General features: G+C 37.7%; 1 protein-coding gene across 7 annotated transcripts in view; it reads right to left on the reverse strand.

Annotated features, from left to right (window-relative positions):
* The window catches only part of LOC120092745 (mediator of RNA polymerase II transcription subunit 8), a 36,799-nt gene that overhangs the window by 7,478 nt on the left and 16,475 nt on the right, over positions 1 to 12,846 (reverse strand). For 5 of the 7 annotated variants that reach the window (XM_039051106.1, XM_039051033.1, XM_039051318.1 and 2 more), the window contains 2 exons: positions 8,370 to 8,579; positions 6,408 to 6,461 (listed from right to left, as the gene is read on the reverse strand). In XM_039051106.1, coding sequence (XP_038907034.1) covers positions 6,408 to 6,461; positions 8,370 to 8,579 — 264 coding nt within the window. The remainder of the gene's footprint in view (positions 1 to 6,407; positions 6,462 to 8,369; positions 8,580 to 12,846) is intronic. The other 2 variants (XM_039051249.1, XM_039051171.1) reach the window with 2 other exon arrangements.

The raw sequence follows: 12,846 nt of genomic DNA on the forward strand, positions 1-12,846 counted from the left end.
CTTCTCTCTCTCCCTTTTACGTTGGTTTGAAGCCAGTTTGGTTGAGCTTTTGCATCTCCTGATCAATCCTTTGTTCATAAGAAAGACCATGGAGATTTAGTCATTTGGTTATATAGTTTAGATCTTCTTTTGGTTGGTTTTTTTAATGTGTTGTTTGGCCTAGCACTGAAGGAAGAATGAACATTCACGTTCCAGCTAGTTTTGACCCAAAATAAAAAGGGTGGTTAGTATTTGAGAAATGATTAAGGACTTTCTTCTTTTTCTTTCTTCTTTCTTATTAATGTTGATAATGCGACAGAACTTGAATCCCAATTCAATAGTTGTGGTTGAACCTATATATCAGTCAGAGAAATGTGCGATGAATGGAGCAGTCAAGAGTTATACAGAGGTGTTAGTGGAAAATCAGAGCATCCATTCTTCTCATTTGCAAAAATTAATTTTCGACTCGAGCAATGCTAAGACCTCTTATTGCGTTAGAAAAGATCAGCATGGCAAATTGTCTCTAGATAGAAAAGATCAGCATGGCTGGCAAATTGCCTCTAGGAGAACTTTAAAAGATGCTGAAATTTTAGATTTTGCAGCTCTCATGGAAGTTCGCTCCAAAACACCGGTTAGTGTTGGGTCTGATTTCAGAATTTGGAGTTTGGAGGCTTCAGATTCACTTTTGGTTAGATCCTTCTCCTGCAAGTTAAGATCCTCTTCTCCTTTATCAAAAATGATTTTGATATAAGAATAGGGATTAATGGAGTAATTAGGTAATATTCTAGGTTAATTCCCTTTTTACCCCCTTGTAATAAAGCTCCATAAATAGGAACTTTTCCCTCTTGTATCAAACACATTATTCATTCTAATAAAAGTACAATCTTGATCCTTGGAGGATTAATCCTTGAGGCTACTTAGGCTACATCAATTTGGTATCAGAGCATCCGTTTGGGCCAATATTGACTATCGCTGGTGGAAGTCCATGAAATTCTTGATGATGCCAATCACAAGAAAGTTGTGCTTGTTGTCGAACAACCCACATAATTAGGGGGAACCCTTGAAATTCCAAGAAAGAAAGAAGAAACTAAAAATTTTGCAAAATTTTGCAAGAATGAATTATTGCCGATCAAAGATGTCCAAGAAAAAACCAGAAGTTGTTATAGGCAAGAAAATCAATTTTACTTCCAAAAGCAATGCTGGGATTTTGACTCAAGTGATTCAAAAGAAGAATTTCAACCTATTAATTTTGCCCATGCTTAATTTTATCAAAAAACCTATCATTATCCACATTGAAAATTTGAATCTAGTGGTTCTAGTGACTCCAAAGATGTTTCTAAGTCAATTTGGGATGGAATAAGAAGGCAACAATAACGAGAAAGGGCTTAACGATTGAATCAAACCCTTTTTTTTTAAAGAAATCAACGTAAAGATTGGGAGTTAGATGAATTAAAGAATCATGAAGAATGGATTTTTACAGCTCAAGAAGAATGTTCAAGACTCAAAATTATTCTTTTGATTATGAAACACAATTAAGAAACATTGATTCAAGAAAATCAATAGATGAGTTCGATACACTACGAGATTGAAACATATCCAAAAATCCAACAAAATGACTACTTTGTTCCCATAGCATTGGAGGAAATAAAGAAAACAACAAAAGAAATCCAATGTTCATTGGAAAAAATGACTCAACATATTGATCATTTATAATTCATTTGCAAGAGTTCAAGAACAGATTGATCTCATATATGGAAGAAAAAACAAAGGAATCATGGTGGAAAATTTTTCGAATAGAAAATCTTGAAGATAAAATTGGAAAAAATCTTGTTGAAACCCATGTAACTTTAACGGAGGTGATTGGGACAAAAATCATGGAACCAAAGAAGAAGAAAAAGAAGAATTTGAAGATGTTAGTTTGGAAATTGTCTCAAGTTAAGAAAAATTCAACAAAGAAGATAGAAAAGAGATATCGAACAGCGAGCAAGAATCAAACCAGAACAACGACACATTGATTGCATTGGAAATGGATCACCAAACTGTTGAGGAGCTTGAAGCGAATGATAAAGAAGATGTGATTCTTGAACGATTGTCTTTGGAAGGTGGTTTTTTAATGATTGGTCCTTTAAATACGGTTTTGAATGAGCTTGAAGGAAACATCCTTTTTAGGTTTATGGCCGATGGAGTTCATCTTTTGGTTGCAATATTGGATTTTTTGTCTCGAATTTATCCCTTTGATCATAATATTTTTATTCAAAATGTAGGAGGTTGGTTTGGTCACTCTATTGAACAAATTTATTTCATTCCTTGTTTGCTTCATAATTTTTTTCTTTTTAGAACTTGAGGACGAGTTTTCTTTTTAGAGGGGTAGAATGATGTAAGAAGAATAGGTTATTAATTGAGTAATTAGGTAACATTCTAGGTTAATTCCCTTTTTAGCCCCACTTGTAATAAAGCTCTACAAATAGAAACCTTCCTCTCTTGTATCAAACACATTATCCATTCTAAAAAATATTTATAAGCTTGATTCTTGGAGGATTAATCCTTGAGGCTATTTAGGCTACATCAGAATTGGCGTTATGGCAATCTGGTAATCTTTTGAGGGTTTCCATTTTATCTTGGATTCTATTAAACAATAGCCTGAACACAGCTGATGTTCTTCAGAAGAAATTAGCCATTGCCTTCAGCCATTAATTTGTTTTCTATGTCATTTGAATGTGCAAAGCTACAACCCTGTTCTTTTTACTTGCCCCTTCTCGTTTAAATGCTGTGAATGTGATGTAGGACTTGTTGAATACTTTAGTTTAAGTTGTTGAATTGATGTAGCTATTATATTTTGTAATCCGGCTGTATTGGGAGTTAAGGAGGTAGCTATTATACTTTGTAATCTGGCTGTATAAGGAGTTAAAATTACTTTCATTAACCGGTAACTCATGAGGATGACCGGCAACCTAGGTGATCAGTCACCTTATGTGTACAAATAGGCTTTCATGCCTACATTCCAATTCATTAATACAAGATTACTCTTTGAATTCTTGGAGCAATACATCAAGCTGGTGCAAGCTTCTTAATTTATTCAAACTATCATGGGTTTTTTTTACTCGGTCAGAGTCAGTTTTGAGCTAAAAATGTGGTCGGTTTGGAAAATGTCCAAACCGATATCGACCGCCGCAACATTGAAAACCGAGTGAGCGGGTGGGTGGAAAAGTTGGTTTTTTTAAAAAGTATATATAAATAAATTAATTAAACTTATATATATATGTGTGTGTGTATATATATATGTATGTATGCATGCATGCATGCATGTATATGTATATATTTTATTTTTTTAATATATCGGTCGACCCGATCCAAAATTTCCGACCGACCGATTGTCGACTTTTTTCCTCCTTTGAACCAACTCCGAACGACGCTGCTTCCATCTCACTCGACCGAATTCAGTTTGGTCGGTTTTAGTCGGTCGGCTCGGTTTTTCGGTCTGTCATGTTCACCCCTAGTTCTAGCTTAGACGTCATTGCTTCAGCTCGCCTCAATGCCTCTCTTTGGTGCTCTCTCACTACATCCTTTGTGGGCTACTCAAGGACATCAATCTCAACTGGCCAGCATTTTTATTCCCTTATTGGTTTGGTTTTGTTCATTGTTAATGTGATTTTTAGTTATGGGTCTGTTCCAATTATATTTTACTCGTTGCTTTGTCTATTTGATGTAGAGAATAAGAATATTACACCTTTAATACATGTTTAATGCTGGAATCTTATTTATAAACATTAGTTATAAAGTTAGTTATGAGTCTAACCGGCTGTCCAGGTCATTAAACCAAGTTACTGGTTTAGCCGGTCATCTCTTCATGTATAAATAAGCTTCCTGCCCCTTCATTTAATAATATTTAGTCTATTTTCTCTTAAACTCTTGGTATGTTACATCATATTGGAATCAGAGCTTGTGATCCAAAACGTGCATTCTTTTTCTTGGATCACCTTATGGATGCGGAAGCTTCCTCATCAACCAAAGCCTTGGAGACTAGAATGGCTTCGGTAGAATTAGCCATAGTGGATGTGAAGAATGAGATGAATGACCTTCGAGTTATGCTAAGCCCAAATTCTGCAACATATGGACATTTCAAACCCAATGGTGGCTCACGGACAGCAAGTTTTTGACAATTGAAAAAACAAGAATACTTTGCAAATCAATGAAAATCTTCTAGAAGGAGAACAAGCTGGTGAAAATGGTCTGAACATCAATCAAACAGAAGTCGGGCACCAAGAAATAGTCCAAGAACCTTTCAAGAACTTGGGAAGAACTTACCGTGGAGAACAATTTTGGGTGACATACATAATTCCCTACCAAGAAAGCTCAATTATCAGCCAAGATTGCGAGTTCAAGATGTTCAAATCCCTGGATACATGATGCAAGATTCTGACTCTTCAGAGGAAGATGAGAATTATTGCTGCCTGAATCAAGATTGGATGGGAAGACGCCAAGGAAGACCGCAATACCCTCAAGAACATTAGGATTATAAGATGAAGGTCGATCTCCCTAGTTTTGATGGCAAAATGGACGTTGAAGCTTTCTTGGACTGGATCAAGAAGGTCAAAAACTTCTTTGAATACGCTAATACAGCAGAAGATAAAAAGGTGAAATTGGTAGCCTTCAAGTTTCAACGAGGAGCTTCAGCTTGGTGGGATCAACTTCAAACCAACCGAAAGTACTATGACAAGCCACCAATCAAATCTTGGCCCAAGCTTCTAAGACTAATGAAAAAAGATTCCTCTCCCTCAACTATCAACAACTCTTGTACAATCAATACCAACTTTGTAGGCAAGGAGATCGATCTATTCTTGATTACGCTCAAGAATTTCACTGATTGGGGGCTAGAAACAATCTTCCCGAGACCGAGCAACAACTTATATCAAGATTCATCCTTGGCTTACGAGAAGATATTAAATAAGTTCTCAAATTACATCCATTGGCCTATTTGGTTGATGCCATCACCTTAGCCACCACCATTGAGGAAAGTCAAGAAGCAAAACAACTAAAAACATACCAAAGAAGACAGAATTGGGAGCGACAACAACCTTCCTTTCATCGAATAGAACAATCCAAAACAGCTGAACAAACTTCTTCTTTAAGTCAACAAGCAAAGAAAGATGACTCTATATCCAAGCAATCGAAACCTAAGCCTACGGAAACCACCTCAAACAAGAAGAATTCAAATCCTTACAACCGGCCAACTCTAGGAAAGTGTTTCTGTTGTGGACAACAAGGACATCTCTCGAATAAGTGTACTCAATGAAGGACGTTAGCCATCCAAGAAGAAGATGATCTTGTAGGGAATGATTGTGCAGATGACGATGACAATGAACTTGCTTACATTGAATCCGACGATGGAGATCAATTGTCTCGTGTTCTTCAACATGTTCTCCTTACACTTAAGTCTGAAAGCCACCCCCAACGTTATTCTCTATTTCGCACTCGTTGCACCATCATGGTCGGGTGTGCCAAGTAATTGTTGACAGTGGGAGCACTGAAAATATAGTGTCAAAAAAGTTGATTGCTGCCCTTAATCTAAAGGTTGAGGCTCACCCGAATTCTTATAAGGTCAGCTGGATCAAAAAAGGGGGAGAGGCAACAGTTCAGGAAATTTGCACAGCCTCTATTTCAAAAGGAAACATTTACCAAGACCAAATCACTTGTGACGTCTTAGAAATCGACGTCTGTCACTTGCTTTTGGGCAGACCGCGGTAATATGACAACAAGACTCTTCATAATGGTCGTGACAATATCTATGATTTACGTGGGTGGGCAAGAAAGTGGTCCTCCTCCCTCTAAGTATGAGGGTACCTTCTAATCCTAAAAAACAACTCTTTTTCCTGACCAATGGTACATTTTTAATGTTGGAATCTTATTTGTAAATATTAGTCATAAAGTTAGTTATGAGTAAAACTGGCTGTCCAGGTCATTAAGCCAAGTTATTGGTTTAGCCGGTCATCTCTTCATGTATAAATAGGCTTCCAGCCCCTTCATTTAATAATATTCGGTCTATTTTCTCTTAAGCTCTTGGTGTGTTACATAACTATTGTTTGCTTTCTCTCTCTTTTGTAGAGTTTTGTATCTATTGAGCAATAGTCTCTCGTTCAATTTTATCAATGACAAGTTTTGTCTCTTAAAAAAAATGAAAATTTTGGTTTCCTTTTCAGACCCAAAAAAAAAAAAAAACAAAATCAAACCACAAAGAAGATGCTTTTTCATTCAACGAAGAGGAAGAAACAACACCTATTTGAATTTTCCAACTTAATATACCCAATAATAACAGACTGCGTTTAGATTTGCATACACCCTACCCTAGCCTCGCCTCTTCTCTTCCCCTCAACAGCACTTGGAAAAAAAAAAAAACACATTAAAATTTAATGAGCAAATATAGAACAAACCTGCATACGCGACATGAGTGGTTGTGATGACATTGTAGCTGAAATATTTGGAATCTGGGAAAAAAAATTAAGAAGAAATAATTTTAATAACAATTAAAAGAAAATAAAGGTAAAATGTATTATATCGAGGTGTCGACTGTCAACTGTCAACTTATATTTCTAGAATTATAAGTGAAGAGAGGTATACTCATTATTATGAAAGATGGGCTACCAACCAATTTGGCTATGTTATTGGAGTTAATGCTCAAAAAATGATCCTTTGTTTGTTGGTTGGGATGCTTAAACTTCATGGTTTGAACTTGGCTCATAAATTCTAAAGTGGAAGACAGCAGTTGGAATTATATGTGCAACTCTTCAGCATAGAAATTACTGGAAAGTTAATCAGATGTATTCAAATTTGGGCAATCGATCACAATTAGCACCATGTCAGTTTGTTTTGGCATCAGTTTCAAGTTTCATCTTCATTCAAGGCTCCAAAACCTCTGTTGCAAGTTTGGCCCTTTGTTGGAAGTACATTGCCCTTTTGTTTGATCATTAGCGAGGATTTGCAGCACTTATTTGACTGCACCTTCTCCAGTCAATGTTGGCATCATTTATTCTCGGTGTTTCATCTTCAGTGGGCCTTTTGGCAGTTCTTTCAATGAGAATGTTGTTCAACCCCTGGTTGGTCCTTCTTTCAAAGTTACTTCTCAATTGGTTTGATCAAAAACAGTCAAAGTTATTCTTTCGGAGTTTTGGTTTGAAAGGAATCAAAGGCCTTTTCATGAAAAGGTTCTCATATGGTCGGCTCTATGGGAGTATGTTCGTCTCAAGCTTCTTCATGGCATTCCCTATCCAAGCACTTTGCCGATCTTATTGATCTCTTTGAATTGGAACGTTTTTTTTCAGCTTAATTATCTCTGTATTATTCTTTTGTTGTGTTTTGTTTCTTTGTAATTTGAGCATTAGTCTCTTTTCATTTCATCAATTTTCATTTCCTTTTCAGGAGGAGAGGAAAAAAAGGAAAAAGTGGATCTGGAAACCCAAAAAATATCTCAAAGAGATTTGTCAGAGGAAGTCAAATTCTAGATCTGATTAACTGCTAGTGAAATGAATGCTGACTACAGGTGTCATAAATACGAGTGATTTAAAATTACATATAAAGTTTGAGGACTTGATGTCTCAGTTATCATCATATTACTTTCATATTTATTTGCAGTGGAAGAAAATAGTTGCTTCACAACTACAAGGCAATTTATTCATTTTTTTTGTTTTGTGAATTTTATTTTGGGAAGATATAGCGTATCATTTGTCTTGAGTCTCTAAAGTCTAATCAATTTTGTAATTACCCAACAGCTTTCATGACCAGCTGAAGATCTATTTTGCAACTCCAGTCTTTTTATACATTCTCCCTTCTTAGGGAATGGAAATTTTCTCTTATCTGAAAAAAAAAATGCATCATTTGGTTATATTAATTAATAAAATTTAGGGTTTTCTATTAGGGAAATCGTTATTTGAATCAAATGAAATTAGTGGGTAAAAGGAAAAACTGGCAGCATTATGTCACCAGATAAAAGTATCAACGATACTTGACCAACTTAACAAGTTAAATAAAACGAGGACAAGACTTGCCAAAAGGAGCAAAAGAGATGGAACTCTAGGAGCTGCAGTTTTAATCTTGCTAAACCAACACAGCTACTTGTGAACGGACAGGAAAAGATAAGCCCGTAATCCAAAGTCAAATACAAGGGTCAAAGTTGTCTTCTCATCATTATGCAGTAGGCAGTAACTTCACTCCTCAAAACAATATGTTCGAGGCAGAGTGGAAAATTAACCTTAAGTAAAGCTACAAACCAACGGCACATCATTTACTTCATGGCTCGTGCAATTTACTTGATCCATGGTAATATCAATTCAACTACATCTAAAAGAAAGAAAAGAGAATACTAAATATTAACAAAACAAAGGATGGAAATATCTGACCATTTGAGAAGTTGGTGTACTCTGGGCAGCATTAAACAAACTACTGTTAGCAGCGCCAGAAAACTGGCTCAATTGACGATTTATTTGATTTCCTTGGCCAAGTTGGCTTTGAGTAATGCCATGTTGAACATGTCCAGAAGACATCTGCCGTCCCTGAAATTGCTGATGTGCCAGTGGCTGTGAAAACTGCATCTGATGCTGTCCATGAATCTAGCATGGTTATATAACAAAAGAAAATATAACTGATTCCAGAAAATCAAGAAGCACAGTTTGCATTGTGGATTAAGGAAACTGAACGCCATGTATATCAGTGAACACTTCAACATTGATAACTCTCCTCGTGTTATGTGTTGAGAAGTCACCCAATTAACAACACAGCGACTACCAATTAAAAGCATTTTTTTATGGGACTTCAGTTAAAAATATGGCATTGCTCAAGTTATCAGAATATAGTATACGTGGATGGGGCAAGTATTTGAATGGGCCATGGTTCTTTTGATATCTGACAAAGATTACCATGAATGCATTTCTTTTTCCTGTTATAGTCGAGGAATAGTTTCTGACTAACATAGTAACATAAATGTGAATAAAAGATGAGCAAAGCTAAGATCCCTGCCTCAAAACACACACACACGCGCTAATATGGTCCCAGGGGAAAAGATGAGCAAAGCTAGGACTTTCTGTAGTTGTGGCACTAGAGCGCTGGTGTGACATTTATGGACCGAACAAAACAACAAATCTTTTAAAGGTAAGTCCCTTCAGTTAGATTTCTTTTGTAATCTTGTACAAAATACAACCATCATGTGTTGGCCTAGTGGTAAATAAGGGGACAACCCCTTGATTTATTTATCTATTTATTATTCTTTTATAAGAAACACTCAAATATATTTCAACAAAAGATGGAAGAACAACCTAGGGGCAAGGAATTGAAAAGACCCCTTGAAGGAGAGTCTTCCAATCGTTGGATATCATCAAAAGACTAATTACAAAAAAGATTGGTATAGTTAGTACATCACCAAGAGGCCGAATGTTGAATAAGAGCCCAAAAAGAATAAAAAGAAACATACTTATCTTCAAAAATGCAACTAAAGAGGTCATGGGATACTTAGTACACCATCAAGAGGCTGTATGTTACACCACCAAGCATACTTATCAAGGGGGCATCCCCTTGATAAAGGGTTAAAGAGGTCATAGATCAATCCATGGTGGCTACCTATCTATGATATAATCTTATGGGGCTGTTTGGGGCGCTAAGATGATATAGGATGTGAGGAGTTCTGATGTATGGAGAGTTCTGATGTCTGGGGAGTTTTGATCGAGTATGATCGAGCATTGAGATGATATACGATACACGGAAGGAAAATGACGATGAGATACAAAACACATTTCGAAAATGGGCCCACAAACAACTAAAATCAGCGAAATAGGATAACGGGCCTCCAAACATTGAGATGATATAGGATGTGGGGATATACGATCTCAGGTTGGGCCCCCAAAACAGCCCCTATGAGTTTCCTTGACACCCAAATGTTGTAGGGTCAAGCGGGTTATCCCGTGAGATTAGTCAAAGTGCGCGTAAGCTGGCCCGGACACTTGGATAAAAATTTTAGAAAAAATCTTGTCCAAAATACGGTTTTTGGTGAGCTTCTTTACATTCAAAATTCTTTTATAACTGCAGCATCTTTATCAATGATTGGAAAGCTCGTCCAATAGTTAGCTTCTTAGTTCTTTTTTTTTTTTTTTTTTTGAAAAGGAAACGATTCATTATATTAATAAATAGAGAGGAGTGAAAGCTCTAAGTACAATAGAGTTATACAACGAGCAAAGCGAAAATACAAGTGCTTGTAAAAGGATCAGGAGATGCACCCGGACGTCTCAACTAGGTTGACACTCCCTTAGCACCCTCATCATCTCCAATTCTAACCCATAACTGGGAGATATAACAACTAGATTACAAAATGAGGACAAAGCCTAAAGAAACATCAAAAGTGAAAACCTAAAGATAAAGCCAAAACAGTGGCCTGAAACTTATGGAAATATATAAAAAGTTCAATAAGTGGTGCTGAAATCTGGAAATCTGGAAATGTTTAGTGTTGTCCAATGGGAGGGGTTGAGATAAAGGCCCTCCAATTGAGGTTGAAATCTGAAAGGCTATAGGCACGGAAAGGATCGGAAAGGAGGCACTAGGAGGAGGCTTGACGATGGACGGCTTCAAAGCGGTCTTGGCATCTAGTGGCTTTGTTATGGAAAATCCTTTGATTTCTTTCAAACCAAAGGTCTTCCAATAAGGCTTTTACAGCATTACACCATAACAAACAAATGGATTTGTGGGAAATGGGGCCGGCAAGGAGCTGAAACACGTTACTTTTGAAATCGTTGCACAAGATCCATGAAAGGTTGAAAAAACACAGCAGCTTTTTCCAACACCAATTTGAATAAGGGCATATAAAGAAGAGGTGAAGGGAGTCCTCACTATGTTGTAGGCAGAATGGGCAAACTGTGGGGGAAAGGGAGGATGCTGGTTGCTTTCTCTAGAGGACTTCAGCTACATTCAGCTGACCGAAAAGTATAATCCAAATAAGGATGTTGACTCTTCTTGGACTTTTTGTTTTCCAAATAGCCAAGAAGATGGGCTTTTCCAAGGGGGAGAATGGTGTTAGGTGGCCTTTGAGGGATTTAACGGTGTATTGGCCAGTGGTTGAGAAGGACCACACTCTTTTATCAAAAGAGAGAGAACTTTTACTTACAATTTTCCTCAACAAGTCTTGGAAGGCCAACATTTCTTCATCTTTGAGCGATCTTCGGAAATTAATGGACCACGAAGCTATGCTATTGTTCCAATGATCGGCAACTGAGCCATTGGGTAGCATGGTAATTCTGAATAAGCTAGGAAAAAGGATACTGAAGGGGGAGGGCCCTTCCCAAGTGTCTAACCAGAAGGCAATTCGACTGCCATTACCAAGTTTGAAAGTGGCCAAAGATTCTACCTTAAGCCATGTCTTTGAGATGTTAATCCATGGACTTTTCAAACTTTTACCACCTTTCCCTGCCGTGTGCCAATCAAAAGCATCCTATGAATACTTCTAACAACTTTGCCCCAAAGAGAGTTTTCCTCATTGAAGAATCTCCAACCCCATTTAGCAAGGAGTGCAACATTCATAGCTTTGAGCCCCCCAAGACCTAGACCACCATCTGCTATAGGTTTTTGAACCAATTCCCATTTAACTAAGTGATTTTGCTTGCTGCCCTTATTACCTTCCCAAAAGAAGCTTCGTACTAACCTTTCCATTTTAGTTGCTACCCCTTCGGGCATAAGGAAGATGGCCAAGTAATGGGTTCGAAGGTTTGAAAAGACTGAGGTGCAAATAGTGGCTCTTCCACCCCTAGATAGATTGAATCTTCTCCATTTTTCGAGTTTACCTTGTACTTTGTCTAGGACCGGCTGCCAAAAGGAGGCCCTTTTCGGGTAGCCCCCTGGAGGCAACCCTAGATAATAGAAAGGGAGGTGGTCAGCCGAAACATTCAAAGAAGCTGCTGTAGTATAGAACTCACTATCATCCACATTAATGCCATAGAGGGCTGATTTATCCCAATTTACCTTCAGCCCTGAACACCATTCAAAAAGCTCCACTGTATGCTTAAGTTTTGACAGCATAGTGCTGTCATATTTGCAAAACAATAAGGTATCATCCGCAAATTGGAGTATGGAGACTTGAACTTGCTCTTTGCCTACTAAAAAACCTTCAATGATGCCGGATTGGTTGAGTCTGGAAATTAATGCACTCAAAACTTCGCTGACTAGAAGATAAAGAAAAGGGGAAAGAGGATCACCTTGTCTTAGCCCTCTTGAAGCGGCCACTCTTCCCCTTGGTCTCCAATTAATGAAGACTGAGTAAAGTGGGTTTTTGACACATCCCAAAATCCATTCTATCCATTTCTTATTGAAGTTATTGGCCTGAAGCACTTTTTCTAGAAAATCCCAATCTTTGAGACCTCTGGTGTTCCAGGATACTATCTTCATCTTTTCGAGAACAGTGATCAATGCCAACCAATGATTAGTCCAATAATAGGCTGTAGTTAGTGACTAAACTCAGTAGATGTGCTGGAAGGTCAGAAGGGGTTGAAGGGGGGGCTGGATGGGCAGGGTTGGGGGTTTTTGCCTTGGCAGTAAGGTCCTCCCCTGTTTGAAACAGGGTAGTTAGGTCAGCAAGTAGGGATACTTCGGGAATTGGCTCATCTTGATCTTCTGAATTGATGAACCAATCGTTTTCCTCTGTACTAATACTGAAAGGGGAGTCAGGAGGGCAATCCCTCTCAATGATTGATTGAGGTTTAGGGGTGAAAATGGGGATTTCTTTGGGTAGTGGTCCAGCTGGGTTGGAAGGGGGAAGAGAAGATGGATAATCTGACCTAGAATTAAAAGGCTGCTTTGGGAGAGAAGGGATTCTGGCTTCTTAGAGCTGGCTGGAGACTGAGT

This window comes from Benincasa hispida, chromosome 1, assembly GCF_009727055.1.
Source record: "Benincasa hispida cultivar B227 chromosome 1, ASM972705v1, whole genome shotgun sequence".
Classification (NCBI taxonomy): domain Eukaryota; kingdom Viridiplantae; phylum Streptophyta; class Magnoliopsida; order Cucurbitales; family Cucurbitaceae; genus Benincasa; species Benincasa hispida.